Source organism: Urocitellus parryii, chromosome 2 (assembly GCF_045843805.1).
Source record: "Urocitellus parryii isolate mUroPar1 chromosome 2, mUroPar1.hap1, whole genome shotgun sequence".
Taxonomy (NCBI): Eukaryota; Metazoa; Chordata; class Mammalia; order Rodentia; family Sciuridae; genus Urocitellus; species Urocitellus parryii.
This window is the reverse complement of record NC_135532.1, coordinates 214,700,319-214,716,742: the sequence shown is the minus strand read 5'-3', so window position 1 is coordinate 214,716,742 and position 16,424 is coordinate 214,700,319. Positions and strand designations below refer to the sequence as shown.

General features: G+C 33.8%; 1 protein-coding gene across 4 annotated transcripts in view; it reads left to right on the top strand.

Annotated features, from left to right (window-relative positions):
• Scaf4 (SR-related CTD associated factor 4) overlaps positions 1-16,424 on the top strand; it is a 59,254-nt gene that overhangs the window by 18,119 nt on the left and 24,711 nt on the right. For all 4 annotated transcript variants that reach the window (XM_026393549.2, XM_026393547.2, XM_026393548.2 and 1 more), the window contains exons 2-9: positions 5,034-5,117; positions 5,966-6,010; positions 7,529-7,690; positions 9,312-9,447; positions 10,051-10,190; positions 10,730-10,906; positions 14,968-15,167; positions 15,481-15,589. In XM_026393549.2, the coding sequence (XP_026249334.1) occupies positions 5,034-5,117; positions 5,966-6,010; positions 7,529-7,690; positions 9,312-9,447; positions 10,051-10,190; positions 10,730-10,906; positions 14,968-15,167; positions 15,481-15,589 (1,053 nt within the window). The remainder of the gene's footprint in view (positions 1-5,033; positions 5,118-5,965; positions 6,011-7,528; positions 7,691-9,311; positions 9,448-10,050; positions 10,191-10,729; positions 10,907-14,967; positions 15,168-15,480; positions 15,590-16,424) is intronic.

Genomic DNA, 16,424 nt, shown 5'->3' with positions numbered 1-16,424 from the left:
AAGAAATAAATTCCTATAGTCGCTAAGTGGTAAAACTAAGATTTCCCAGGCAGTTGATTATTAGGCCTATGTTCTGACCATGACACTAACAAATTTATTATAAAAATTCGGTAGCTAATCAAAATCCTAACCCCAGCACTAAATTGGATTTTATACTTGGAAGATTCCTCAGCCAATATTGGTGACTATAAGAATTTTTTTTATTGAAGATTACTGCATTGCAGATTTGTTCTAGATTAAGGTAAGGAAGGACTCCATAATAAATCATTTACAAATAACAAGTTCATTTTGCTTTAGAATGAGAACAATAAACAGCATAAACAACACATTGTTACAAAAAAATGTAACAATGACTATATAATTGATTTGTAAAGAAACAAAAGTGGGGGGTTGGTATAATGTGAAGGAGAGTGGAAGTAAAAACCAGGAAGAGAAACAAGTGAGCCAACATTTATTAAGCACTGTTTTAGATGCTTTCGTATAGTAATCTACTAATAATTCATAAAGATGGCAAACAGCGTTTATTTTAAGGACTCAGAACCAGTTGCCATAGAGGGCCCTGTCTTCTCTAGAAATATTTGGATGAGTCTATATTCAGAAAGTAGAATTTCACTGTACAGAATGCTGGCTGTTTATGTACTTTCTGATGCCCAAAGATAAAATTGAGATCCAAAATGTAAAAAACCATGGCTTAATAAGTCTTATAAAATTGAAATTTGATTACTTTTGTATTTAGCTTCTGATCATCTAAACAACGTTGACAGTTTTTTTCCTGATAAGTTAGCTCATTCATTATAGGGTTTTTAAAAATCACATAAAGTTCACATTAAATATTGTAACTTACATTGCCTCTAACTTGTTGCGTGGGTAGACAACATCACTTTGCCTCTATGCCATATAGTACCTTCTATTTAGATCTACATTCTATTTTTTTTGTTGTTTTTATTTTTTATTCAACATATCTATTTAGTCTTTATTATCTTCAGTGTCTGCACTATTCTTCTATGTATTTTAAATAACTCACTGCTAGGTATTTCCTGGAAATAACTTGATTTGGGGGAAACAACACATTATAGATTAAGTTCGGACACTTAATTAGCCTTATGACTTTGGGCATATTCTTCAACTTCAGCATGCCCATCTATAAATTGGAATTAAAGCATCTATCTCACCATAATAGACTGTTTGTATTTCTGTCCAAATGATCAATGCCAGTGTACATGATTACTAGGAAAGTATATGAATTTATTTCAAAGCATATCAGCTTAATTTCTCAGTGTCTATCTATAAAATGAATACGTTGGTTTAGATAGCAGGGAACCTTTTTGCCTTATAAAATGTAGAGATAATTTGGTGAATTTGTGCTTTGAAGAAATCGGTAAAATATCATTTTTTTGTTTGTTTGTTTTGTTTGTTCCAGGGATTGAATCCAAGGGCATTTAACCACTGAGCCACATCCCTATCCATTCATCCATCCTTCCATTTATTTATTTATTTAGACAAGTTTTAATTTTAAAAAATTATATTGGCAAATATGCCTTCAAATAAAGAGTAACAGACATCACAAATGTACCTGGGTAGTGGTTTCTTGGGAAATTTCCTAGAAAAGGGGAAAAGGAATGATCCCAAGTGCCTCGTTAGAACATCTGGAAATTCCAGTGGTTTCTAAGGTTTTGCTTTCAACAAAAGTTGGGAAAGTCCAGTCAAGTTATTAGCTGACAATAAAAGAAACCAATGACAGGCCAGAATGCTTTTATTTAAGTGAAATATGTGCAAAGAATTGGTAGACATCATAGAGCCACTTGGGAGGAACTCCCTTGAGGTTTTTTTTTGTATACCCTAGCCTCCCCTCCCCTCCCCTCCCTCATCCTCTTCCTCTTTATCCTCCTCGCTCCAATTCTTCTCCCTTGTTCCTCCCTTTCTCCTCCACTGTTCTTCCCTTCTCTTGCTGCCCCTCTTACCTTTTTATTTTTTATTTCAAGATAGGGTCTCACTAAGTTGCTGAGGCTGGCTTTGAACTTGCAATTTTCCTGCCTCGGCCTCCTGAGCTGCTGATATTATAGGCATGTACCACGGTGCTTAACTCTCTGAACATTTTTGAAGGAATTATTTTAAGGATAAATGACTAGAAGTAAAATTGTTGGGTTATGAAACAAAGATTTATAAGCTTTTTTATATGTGCATTTTGAATGCAGTATGGTTTTCTCATTTCTGAGCCTGGCTTCTTGAGTTTTAAATAATAAATTTTTAAGCCTCTATTTTTGAAACTTCTCTCTACTTGTAGTGTTTTTCTTCACAAAATATATCAAATACAAATTCACAGGTTTAATAATTAAGAAAAAGATTGATAAAAGGGAACATAAAGGGCATTTTAAAAGAAACTTAAATGTGATGGAAACCTTATAACGCCTAATAAGTGACACAAGGTTGGTCACCAATAATGCTTTTTTCTCATCCTTATGTGCTTAACTCCAATCTTGCCCCTATTTAGCACTTAGGTGCTTGTTGAATAAATGAAAAGATAGCTAGAAATACATTTCTGCTTTCTCACCATAAACTACCTAACTGATTAGAATTTGGAATCACTTTCAAAACTGAGATCACTTTTCAGCCAATTAATTGAAAAGGGAAAAAACAAAGTTTGGTTTGCATCTGGCAGTGCCAGCTGCCTTGAGTTTTTTTTTTTTTGTTTGTTTGTTTGTATACCCTAGCCATCTATGGTGTCCTGAGCTCTCTTAGCAAACAGGCTTCTTCTAACCTATCCTTACAACTTCAGTTCGGTAACCTTTCTTTTCTAGCCTGGCCTTGTCTTCGTGTGGAGATTCATCCTCCTGTCTTTGCCAGGATTTTCAGTAGACATCCCAAATTAAATAAGATTCATTGTTCTCCCTGTATCAATGTGATATTTAAGCAGGATATTCAGATACCTGCCTGACAGCTCCCACCACCGAATTCCTTATCATAGTCTCTGTACAAATATAATCAGTAAGCAGCATTGTATAAGGGTGAGAATATGAGTGTGCTTAGGAGTGTGAGCTTTAGAATCAACAAATTTTAGTTTAGATCCATTTCCTGTATGTTGTGTAAAACAGACTATATAACCTTTTTGAGCATCTTCTCAAAACAGCTATACATGATACATGGTAGGTATGCAAATATTGGTTCTTCTTTTCCCATCCTCCTTTATTTTTGGACACACTTGGACTGTCTCATAGATGATAATACCTTAATAGTTCTCTTGTTTTTGTCTGATTATATTGCTATATGATAGAGACTGTATGTTAATTTTTAAATAAATATGGTAATTTAAATACCAATGGGTTTTTCCTCAGAAGCTGTATTAATTTGTATGCATATTTGATTTTTTTTAAATACAGGCAGTTTCTTACTGCTAAAATGATAAAGAAGTGCTGAAATATTTAAATTTTTGTTTCTTAGTTCCTCATTGATTTATATAGCTTCAGTGATGACTATTTTATTTCTAATTGTTTTCACTTAGTGTTTATTCTCCAAGATAAATTTTTAATAATGTTGGTAAATAAAATAATGAAATTAAAAATCACAGCCTAGACAATCTCTTTTCACAAAATCCCTATGTAAATAGGGATGTTAAGCATTTCTCCCATTTGTTTAATATTTATAGAAAAATTCTACCCTTTTCTATTTAGAGTATCTGGTCTTATATCCAGCATTTCATGTCTTTTCTGAAATTATTGTCACTGATATCTGTAGTACCATTGTGTCTAGTTTTGGAAAACTGAAAATTATGAATTTTTAGGATATGCTACCAGGTAGGTCTATTTACCTTGGGGAAAAAAGACTTGACAAGGGAGATGGGCAGTACTGAGAATTGAATCCAGGGCTTCAAGCACACTCGGCACTCTACGACAGAATCTCTTTAGGCTTGCTTCTTTGCAGCAGCTAGTTAATATCCACTGGGTCCATAATTGCATATTGATATTAATTAAAAATGAATGGAAATGTGATTCAAAAGAAGATTGATAATGCTTAGGAATCCCTGAAATGTACTTCAAAATAACTTCTTAATATCTCCAGTGAGTGTATGTCTACAAGTAAACAAAACACAAGAATTTAAGAAGCTAGATAGATATAAGCTTCTTTTGTCAGGATTTTATCTTTATAACTTTCTTGGTTAGATTTAAATCTTCTTGGTTACATTTAAATCTTTGAGGGAAGAAGTATTAAGTGTGGTTAGATCTCATGGGAGCACTTGATTATTGTTGTAAGATTTGCTAAATTTAGGTGTTGACTTTTTAATAATGGGCTGTTGGTCTTATTGACTAAATGAAGAAATTTTGAATTCCTATATTACATCACAGATTAATGGAACTTTATAATGGCATTTAAAGTTTCTTGCCTGTTTTCTCCATATGACCCTTAGAATTATTTGAAGTTCTCTAAAATCTCAAAAGAGATTTGAATTTATATTGCATTAAATATTGACAGTCCCACTATTGCCACATTTAGTCCAGGAACGTGGTGTTTGTTTCTATTCAAATCATTTTTTTCGTTCTTTGATAAAGTCCTATAATTTTTTCTATTACAAGTTTTGCAAATTTCTTAATATTTTTACCTCAAATTCCACGAAGTATTTTTCTTTGTTATTTTTTTTTTTTAAAAGAGAGAGTGAGAGGAGAGAGAGAGAGAGAGAGAGAAAGAAGAGAGAGAGAGAGAGAGAGAGAGAGAGAGAGAGAATTTTTAATATTTATTTTTCAGTTCTGGGCGGACACAACATCTTTGTTGGTATGTGGTGCTGAGGATCGAACCCGGGCCGCACGCATGCCAGGCGAGCGCGCTGCCGCTTGAGCCACATCCCCAGCCCTGTTATTTTTAATATGATATTTTTCTGTTGTATTTTCTAAGTGTTGTTATTTTTTAAGGTAGGAAACTTCATGATTTTTACTTACTAGCCAAATTGTTTAGTCCCAACAGTTTTGTATTCTCTTTGGATTGTAAATATTTTTGTAGAACAAGGGAATTGACCTCTGAATTTACTTTTTTTTTTTTTAAAGCTCTTTTCACTTATGGATATGAAACCTCCCATCTCTAGAGCCAAGATGATTCTCATTACTAAAGCTGCTATAAAAGCTATTAAGGTAAGAATAAAATAAGTATATTTAATATAAAAGTGTTTTTGAAATTTTGAAAATGGTATTCATCAAGGACACTAATATGCTTTTGCTGAAGGTTCATGATAATACTGTGTGCCTTTCAATTGTATGTTATTTCAGGTTTTTTTTTTTCTTTATTTCATTTTAATCCTTGTTATAAACCAGCTATTAGCTTCTTTCTTATAAGAAAGGAAAAAAAATATATCAGGCTCCATGAATTTAAATGGCTTACCCAAGATCACACTTAAATGACTCATTTTATAGAAACTGCATTGCTTAGTTCTAATTCCATTGTTGTTGTTGTTGTTCCTTTTTATAAGATTGCCTAATATCCTGCTTTATGAAAGTTTATTGATTAAAAATCCAATAGAAGGCTGGGCATAGTGATACTTGCCTGTAATCCCAGTGGTTTGGGAGGCTGAGACAGGAGGATCACAAGTTCAAAGCCAGCCTCACCAGTTAGTGAAGCCCTGAGCAACTTAGCAAAAACCTGTCTCAAAGTAAAAAGGGGTGAGGATGAGCTCAGTAGTTAATTACTTCTGGATTCAATCCCTGCCCCCTCCCCCCAAAAAATCCAATGGAAGGACCTTCTGTTTAGGGTTAATTTTGTAGTTTTTGTTTTAGCTAATTCCTTTCTAATTTCTTATTTATGATTTTTTCCCCATTTGTTGCTTTCGGATCATTTCTTATGTTTTCTTTGGTATTATCTTGATAAGTTTTTTTAATTGTATACATTTCAAGGTTTTTTTTTCTATAAATATTAAGTATTTTTGAAAACTATAGGAAATGTAGAAAGTATTAAACTTGCCAATAATTTTTTTTATTCTTTTCAGCTTTATAAGCACGTAGTTCAAATAGTAGAAAAGTTCATCAAAAAGGTAACTATTTCATTATAACTCATTTTATTTATGATGCATATTTGTAATTTACATTGTAAATTGTGATTTGAATGTTTTCTTCTAAAGCCACTGTATTTGAAAGTAGCCTTTAGATGTTCTTTTTATTCACTAGAAGTTTAAAAAATGTTTATAGCAGCATCTCATTAAGCATTTACTGTGAACTGGGCACTCAAGTTTTTTGTCGTGTCTCACAGCAAAATTTTCTGTCTTTGGGCCACGAGCTTTATATGCCTGATGGGCCTGCTTTACCCTTAGTCCATCTACTCTGTTGACATTATCTCACATTCAAGTATTTCAGATGAAATTACTTTGATGTTTTCCCAGTTTTTCCTATTTTCATCATGATTAAGCCTTTTTTAATTTGTTCTGCATTTATGTGTTGTCTTCTAACTTGTGAGGTTAAATTAGCACACGTGTCTCTGGAAGACCTAGAATAGTCTTGGACAACTTTATCCTATCCTCTTGACCTGGAGCTATGCAATGTAGTACATACTAATGTTTTTATCAGTGGGAGCTTTTTATAGCAGCAGATAGCCACTGTGTCCTGATCACTCGAATGTTTGCATTTGAATATATTTACATTTTGTTTATGTACATGAACATTTATAAGAGAAAAATGGAGACAGATGTTGGTTGTTAACCTACTTTTCCACTGAGTTTTTCCTAAACATCTGCAAAATACTTCTTTGCATAATTGTTATCATGATTTACTCAGCCAGTTCCCTATATCTGGATATTTAGATATTTCTGACTTTTTACTTTTTATAGAAAATGCTTTGATAACTAGCCTTGTGGGAAAAATGTGTACATGTACATCTCTTCTCCATAGTATAAATTCCTAGATGAGTAATTGTTGAATGATAGGCTTTGCTTTTATTACTAATTGTCTTCCTTAAGGGTACCTTACGCCACTGCTACTAGAAATGTGTATGGTGCCTATTTCTCTATTTTGGGGGGAGGGATGTGTTAATTTTGTATATCAAAAATTACCTTTAAACTTTTATTCCTCTAACTTTGTACTTAAGTAGAATTAAAATTGATTTATTCTTAAAGTTATTTTAGGGCTGGGGAGATAGCCCAATTGTTAGAATGCTTGCCTCACATGCACAAGGCCCTGGGTTCAGTCCCCAGCATCACGGGGAGAAAAAAATTAAAGTTTTTTTTTTTTTTGATAATTTTAAAAGGTGGTTTTGGAAATAGAGATGTTCTTAGGTGAATTTATATGAAAGTGGCTTAGGGTTTAATAAAGTAATATCAATTCTGAGAAATTGGAGGAGGGAGAGGAATCAGATGCATCTAAAATCTTGGGTCTGAAGTATCTAAGAATGGTATTCTTTAGGGACTGGTGGGAAATTTGACAAGTTAGCTAATAAGATGGCTGAAACATTTGAGTAGTTTCTAAACAGTGATTGGATGAATAAGGTTGCATAATATGAAAGTAATGAATGATTGTGAGTTTGATTTTCTTGTACTGACTTTACATTCTTACCCTTGCAGTGTAAACCAGAGTACAAGGTTCCAGGATTATATGTAATTGACTCAATTGTGCGACAGTCTCGTCATCAGTTTGGAACTGATAAAGATGTTTTTGGGCCAAGATTCTCTAAAAACATAACTGCCACATTCCAATATTTATATCTTTGTCCATCTGAAGATAAGGTATAGTTAATAATTCTTAAATTAAAAACTTGGATTCTTGTTGGATTTGTTATTTTTATGTTTATTTAATTGTGTGTTAGATATTTAAAGCCTACTATGTTATTAGATAAAATTTCCATGTAGTGATCTTTGTAAGTTTGAAGCCAAACCCCAGTGTTTTCTGCAGTGGTCATTTCATATTTGTTTTCTTGTGAAATTCTTCAGGAATGTAGTACTGTTGAAATATGAAAGGAACCAAATTTATAGAACAAATGATTGCTGGAGAAAGAGGGGGAAAGGGAGTTGCTAATTAACAGGTCTAATTTTTTTAGCTAAGCTCAAGTAAATTCTAGAGATTTGTTGAATAGCATGGTACCTTAAAAATTTGTTAGGAGAATAGATCTTGTATTAAAAGTGTTCCTTACCCCAATAAAATAAACTTCAAAAAAAAATGCTCTAGAAGCATAATCTTGCTTTAAAAAAAAAAATACGGCTGGGAAGATAGGCTTTGTATAGTTGTGATGAAGAAATTCTGTAATAAAAGAAGTGTTTATCTCAGATTACTGCTTAGAAGGAAAGGGCCAATAGTTAATAGTCTTTCCCAGCATATAGAAGTGCTAGAGTAGCTGGTGTTTATTTATTAGCAATTAGATAATAGTATTTGGTTCCTTTTACATATATAGTTGGTTTTACAATGTATTGTTGAAAAATATTTACAGATACAATAAGTGGATAATAAATTGGTGGAAGAAATTACACTGGTAAACATACTCAATAATGAAGAATGGAGACATTTATTATAAATTTGGGTGTGAAAATATTGTTTTTATTCTTTTTTTTTTTTTTTTTTTTTTGAGAGAAAGGAAAAAGACAACCGATTTACTACTTGGCTAGTAAAGTAGAAACACAGGGGACTCTTGTCCCAGAGGCTGTGATTCTGCCTCTTAAAAGAGGAGTGCTCTTAGGGAGTTGGGGGATGTATTAAATAATAAAAACAGGAATGATTCCTTGAGTGGAAGATAAAAATTGTGCTTATGAATAACACATCTGGATCTCCTTCAGTTTACTTGGTCACAGAAGAATTTGCTTCTCATTTATAGGGCAATTTCTAAAATATTTAATTATTTTAACTGTTATTCTAAAGAAATTTCTTTTTTATTTACTTCTCTTTTTTTCGGTCCATGGTGGAATTTCTTTGTAACTATAAATAAAACACAGTTAAGGGTTGGGACTGTAGTTCAGTGGCAGAGCTCTTGCCTAACATGTAATGAGGCACTGGGTTCAATCCTAAGCATCACATAAAAATAAAAGCATTATGTCCATTTACAACTACAAAAATAAAAAATAAAAAAAGAAAGATTAAACAGCAACAACAACTCAAAAAAAGGTGAAAACCTCAAATAATATTTTTTTATAATCCCTTTCTCGATATTCTGTCTTCCTAGATTATCCCCACCAAAGGAAAGGCCTGATTAGTGTAGTTTAATTGAATTATAATTGATGGCGGGGTTCCTGCTTATGAAACAGACTTAGCAATGGAAATGTTAGCCCTAGGTGGTCTTTCTCCTTTTTTGTAAAAAAGTAATATAACAAATTATTTATGCAAATATTTATCACATTCGTGTTTTCTCATACATTACAGAGTAAAATAGTTCGTGTGCTGAACCTTTGGCAGAAAAATGGAGTGTTCAAAATTGAAATTATCCAGCCTCTTTTGGACATGGCAGCTGGAACCAGTAATGCTGCCCCTGTAGCAGAAAATGTTACCAACAATGAAGGTAGAGTCATATGTGTCTGTGTACTTAAATAATGTTGTAACTGCCTATATTGGTAAAATTTTTCCTTTAAAAGGAAACTTAAGTTTACATCTTAGAAGGTAGGTTTTTTTCCTTTTTTTATAATTCTATTCCTAATGAAAATATCCTTTTGTTACTTGTTACAGTATAAACCTCAGTTTTATTTTCGCAAAGAACCATAAAGGAGTTTAAAAAGAGAAAATTGTAAGGTGACTATACCGGGAATTGAACTCAGGCATTTGATCACTGAGCCAACATCCCTTACCTAACCCCCACCTTTTCCAATTTACATAGAGGGTCTCACTTAGTTGCTTAGTGCCTTGATTTTCCTGGGGCTGGCTTTGAACTCAGGATCTTCCTGCCTCAGCCTCTCAAGCTGCTGGGATTACAGGCCTGTGCCACTGAACCCAGCGACTTTTTTTTTTTTTGAGTCGGGATCTCATTAAATTGCTGCGGCTAGCCTCAAGCTTGGTGATCCCCTGCCTCAGCCTTCTATGTTGCTTGAATTATAGGCATGCATTACTGCACCTGACTGTAAGTTAGCATTTTCTTAGGTTTTAATTTCCCCCTTCCCTTTTTTTTAAGGCTCACCTCCACCTCCAGTCAAAGTTTCTTCTGAACCCCCACAAACCACCCCGAACTCCATACCTGCAGTACCACAGTTGCCCAGCTCTGATGCTTTTGCTGCTGTGGCTCAACTGTTTCAGACAACTCAAGGCCAACAGGTAAGCTACCTATTCAACGATTGAATTGTTGCATGGTTAAGTTGTGTCATCAGTTCTTGTTTTTCCATTCTTCATTCATAAGCACATTGAAGGGAGGAAATACGTCTGCTTTTCAACAAGAGAGGCCCTCACTAGGGAGATAATTACATATGATAATAAAAAAAATACAAATGTGAAAAACAAGGTAATGACAATACATCTTTGAAGACAACTTTAGAACTCCTAAGTGGCCAGTGTTCTTGCTCACAATTCTAGTAGCATTTCTGATTGATTTAAAAATTGATTGGAGAGAATTTTTCCACATTTTAGAAAAACTCATTTTACCTTGTTCACAATTAAGTGTATTTCTCTTTTCTTTTACCTTCATTTTGTATCATTGAGATTGTCAGTATACATTTTTAACTTTTAGCAGTGCACACTGTAATATCTCCATTCACAAACTTAACCAATAGTAAAAGATGGATTTTTTTTAAGTAAATTAACTTTTTTACTCCGATTATACTTTGTTGTGTGGTTTATCAGTTTTCCCATTCTTTAAGCTTCAGCAGATCCTTCAGACTTTTCAACAACCTCCAAAACCACAGTCTCCCGCTCTTGACAATGCTGTGATGGCTCAGGTTCAGGCTATCACGGCTCAGTTAAAGACAGCTCCTACACAACCACCTGAACAAAAAGCTGCTTTCCCCCCACCTGAACAAAAAACTGCATTTGACAAGGTACGCTTCTCTCACAACACCCACCTCACTGTCTGTATCACTCAGCTTGGATTGTGGGAGTTATCCTTCTGTAGCTTTGCTATGGGTTGTTCCTTTTATTGTTTGTGATTTGAGACATTTTCTGCCTATTCAACATCAAAATGTTGATTATTTTTCCTGGTTATAAATATAAGATGTGCTCATTGCAAAAGTTTTCATGGAATGAAGGAAATTGAACCCAAGAAAATTCTTCATTAAACTGCATCCTTAGAAACTACTACTATAAAATTTTGCTATATATCTTTTCAGAATGAATTTCCTGTGGATATATACTTTTCATTAACTGTTCATAATAACATACCTGCTTATTTTGATCTTACTCTTCGTCTCACTTTATTGTTGATGTTACTGCTAGTGGGTTTAAATTTACAGTTTTAAATAAATGCCGTTTAATATATAGGATTCCATTAACTGGACCGGTCAGTTGAGCCATTCTCCTACATATATAGACTTCAAGTTACTGTGTTTGTTGTTTATAGACCCTAGTTACCATATCTATAATGTGAGGGTTTTGGTTGGTTCAGTGTCTTTCAGCTGCTGTATTGGACCTTATGGTTCCTTAAGTACATCTAAGAAGCTTTGACTAAGGACATGGGTATGCTAAACATGGACATTTCAGAGATTCCTGTGAAGTTTAACCCACAGAGCTCCACTGTTATCTGTTTTAATTGGGTGTATGGCTATGTGAAATTTCGTTTTACTTTAAAAGTTTTTGTTGCAAAACACAAAAGTTTGAAAATCATGGAACTGAATGATATCTTTGGTTTCATAATGTCTAAAACTTCTAATTCTTTCCAACATTCTAATTATAAGATAATTATAAGCTTTATTGCCAGTGTTTCCAATTAAGAATCCATGTAGTGAATGCTGGTTTTCATTGTATCCTAGTAATTTATGAATGACTACTAATTAAAAGGTTGGGTGCATTTTTTTTTAAGAAAAAAGAAATACGTGCTTATTAGAGAAAACAAATAATATTGAAATTATAAAATATAAAGGGAAGCAATTCTATACTAGTTTGAACATATTTGTTGTATTCTTTCATATCCAGTTTAAGGAACAATGTAAAATCTTACATTGGTAGTTTTATTAGTTTTTTATTCTGTATTTTGATTCAGAAAACTCCATACCTGCACTTTAAAAGAATTTATTCTTCTAGTAGCTTTTTTTTTGTCTCTATTTCCTCTTGAAATCTAGTTGAATCTTTATATTTTTTGAATTGCCAGTTCTCCCTCAGTACTTTTTTAATGCACTAAAATTTCCATCTTTCTTTGTCTAGCTTAACAGTGTTCTATCCCACTAATATATTTATTTCTGCTTCATAATCAGTTGTAACATTTTTTTATAGAGAATTTTTTTTAGAGATTTTTTTTAAGAGAGAATTTTTTTTTAATATTTATTTTTTAGTTTTCTGCAGACACAACAACATCTTTGTTTGTTTGTGGTGCTGAGCACGCATACCAGGAGAGCGCGCTACTGCTTAAGCCACATCCCCAGCCCCAGTTGTAACATCTTAACATGTAAGCTAGGGATTGACCCCAGGACCTTGCCCATGCTAAGCAAATACTTTACCACTGAGCTATACCCACAGCATGTAATATGCCATGTTTTATATCCAGGTGTTCCCCCTACTTTCTCAAACTTTCTTTGGCTATTTATTCATGGTCATATGTATTAGTATTCACCAGAGAGACAACCAGTGATTATATGAATTGATGAAAAGAGATTTATCTTAAGGAATTGACTCATGCACTTAGGGCCAGAAAATTTGAATTGTCATGCAAGTCAGCAGGCTGGAAATTCAGATTAGAGTTATCATTGCAGACCCGAGTCTGAATTCTGTAAGCCTGCAGACTGGAAACTCAGGCAAGGTTTCTGTGTTGCAGTGTTGAGAATTCCTTCTTCGGGAAACCCCAGTTTTTATTCTCAAGATCTTTACCTGTTTGGTTAAGGCCTACTCCTTAGGAAGGGTAGTCTGCTTTACTCTATATGATTTTAGTGGTGATCTCCTCTAAAAAATACCTTCATCTGGATTAGAGTTTGACCTAACTAGTTTAATGATACTTTCTTCATGTGACAGAAAAACTGTTGATTTTATTTTAGTTTATAAATGGTCACAGTATTAAATGCTTTAGTTTTCTAGTTGGTTCTCTTGGGTTTTCTAAGTAGCTACTAAATTTGACTTTTTCTCTCCAGTATCCATGTCTTTTTCTTTTTCTGCCAATGACTAGGCCTTCCATAAAAATATTAAGTAAAGACCCTGTTAGTAGGTGTTCTTATAATTTGACTTATAATTCCTCAAGTGTATTTTACCTTAAGTGGGTTGGCTAGTGTTTGTTACATCAAATTTATAAAAAGGAATTCTGTGCTTTTTCATAAAATTGTCTATTTTTAGCTAGTCACTGAGAATTTGTCAATTTCAGTGTTTTGTGGATCTTCAGTTAAAAGCATCAAAAATTACTTTGGGATAGATGATAGTTTTTAATTGTAGAATTGTTTTGTCAGAGCAACATGTATAGATCTTAAAACTTTAAAGAAATATTGATCTGTAATAAAATGCAAAGATCGTAAGTTTTGTTTTTGTTAAGAGACTTAAAATCAGAATTTTAACTTTGGCTCCTATCACTATCCTGATGTGGAGTTAGATAAATGTTCAGTATTTACTAGAGTAAATTATTGATGGCAATAACTATATTTTATTGCTGCCACAGGAGTTAAATAAACTAATATGTGTAAAACAGCAAGGTACCGGGGCTTAAGAGTTTACGTTTAGAAAATATGAAATGTTTGTTTATAATAAGAACTTTTGATCCCCTGATGTGGGGCTGGGGCACAAGTTAGCTCTGTCCCAAACACTTTATACTTGGTTTAGTCCTCCATACTGTATTGTTGAAAAGGGGGCCTTCCTTCCTTTCCTAATTTAGAAATCTGTTGTTCAGTGAAGTAGAACCACAGTCTATAGGCAGAACTATCACAGAACATTGGGAGTTTTGACTTTGAAATCCATGAGTAGAATGGATACATCTTGAAGGAAAAATTTGCTTGTTGTAAGCTAAAAACTGAAGGCTTTGAAGGCCCAGTGTCAACATCCTGATTTTACCATTCATTGACATAATAATCTTGGTTATATTTCTTAATTACCTGAGGTTTAGTTTCCTTATCTATAAAAAGAACAAACTAGATCTCATTGCAGGCTTTTGTTGTTGCTGTTGTTGTTGTTGGGGGGGTGGTACTGGGATTGAACTCAGGGACACTTAACCACTGAGCCACATCCCCAGCCCTTTTTTGTGTTTTATTTAGAAACAGGGTCTCACTGAATTGCTTAGGGCCTCAGCCTCCCAAGCCCCTGGGATTATAGGTGTGTACCACTGTGCCCACCTATTCTGATTATTTTTAATAGAAATTTATGGTAAGCTCCGAAGTTTCGAAAAGAAGCTAGTGAATATGTGGTGAGACAACTCTGTGTCTGTATCCTGTGCCATTTTCTTTTTCATATTAGTATATTCTCTTTTTTTGACATTTTAACGATAAGAATTTATTTTCATAGATGTTGAAAAACTAATGAACAATTATCATATTAGTATAATCTTGAACAAGCAATATAGGGATATTTCACTGTGTGTGTTCATAGTGATTGGATAAGTTATCTTATACATTGACATTTGACTAAGAATGTACACTCATTTTTATGTACACAAAGTTCCAGAGGTTTTTAGTCTTAAATAAATGAATATTTTAGGAAAAATAAGTACACTGCTCAGTTAATTATGAGATTAAGCAAATAGAAAATGGTCAGAAAATTTTGCGCTTATAATTGGAGAAGGAAAGCTGAATAAAAAATTCTGTCTTTTTCAAAATGTTATTTGTGTAAAAATTGTCTTTCAACCAAGATCCTCTGGGACACTTGCAAAATTAGATTATATACAACACTGTGGTGGGGTTAATGATGATGTTAAGCATCTGTTGTTTAGACTTAATTCTAGTCTAAATTTTAAAATGGAATATTGGCATACCTATTCCAGAAGCTGCTTGATAGATTTGATTATGATGATGAGCCAGAAGCTGTGGAAGAATCAAAGAAAGAAGATGCTGCAGTCACCACTGCAGTACCTGTTCCTGCTGTTCCTCCTGCATCTTCTGTAGCCACACCTGCTACCGCTGCTGCTGCACCCGCTGCTGCTGCACCCACTGCCACCTCACCACCTCCCCCACAGACAACATTGTGAGTTTCTAAGTTGGTAATAGTTGTGAAGTATGATTTGAGTAACATTTAGCCACCACCACAACCCCCAACTTTTTTTTTTTTATGGAGTGATTATTTTGTAAAATTGGAACATTATGGATTTTCTCTTGAATAGAAGGTATCCTGTTAGATTTAGAATTTAAAAATGGCTTTTGTGTTAGAAATAGTACTGAGAATATAGTACTAATGACTTTTGGACAACATTTCAATATGTTTTTATAACGTAGATGTGTCTGAGAATCTTAAGTGCTTCTAAATGAGTTAAAAGATTCTTCACTTTTTTTTTTTTTAGTGGATTTCCTGGAGATGGCATGCAGCAGCCAGCTTATACACAACATCCAAATATGGATCAGTTTCCACCTCGAATGATGGGAATGCAACAAGATCCAGTACACCATCAGGTGTGGGCATTTTTCTTGCAACTGAGTTTTAATAACTCAAGATCTGTTCCTTAGAGAATGTAGTTTGTGCTTCACAGACCACTGTTAACTTGTGTGGTTAAGTAATACAGCAGCTCCAATTAATAACTGTTGAGCACAAGACTGTTATAATTTTAGTTAAAATAGTTTAGAGAGACATTACAGTTCTATTTTTAAAAACTCACTTATTTAGTTACATAGCTCTTTCCCATTTTTCTGCATGTTGTACAGTTACATACTTTAGAGCCTTCAACTCTCAATGTTCAGAAAATATAGTTTGAAATCTGAAATTAAAGGAGCATACTGGAGATTTACAGGAAGTTAGAGATTCGTTCATTGAATCTGATTCAGTAAGTCCTCTAATTCAGTTTCTTAAACTTGGCTATGCATCTGAATTATTGGAGCAAGGAGAGGGCATGTTAAAAATACAGAGCATGGCTGGGCTCACTGACAAATGCCTATAATCCCAGTGGCTCGAAAGGCTAAGGCAGGAAGATCGTGAGTTTAGAGCCAACCTTGGCAATTTAGTGAGGCCCTAAGCAACCCATTGAGACCCTGTCTCTAAATAAAATACAAAAAAAGGTTGAGGATGTAGCTCAGTGGTTGAGTGCCCTTGGGTTCATTCCCCAATACAAAATATATATATGCGCGACACACAAACACACACAGTATATCCCTTCAGTACTACAATCATTCTAGAGAATCTTGATTTTTGATTTTCTTCTTTTCAATGCTACAGTGATTATCTTGTTGGATTCTCTTGTACAAGCCAGCTATGGGAAATAATACTTTATGTAGTCTTTTTAGAAAAGACTTT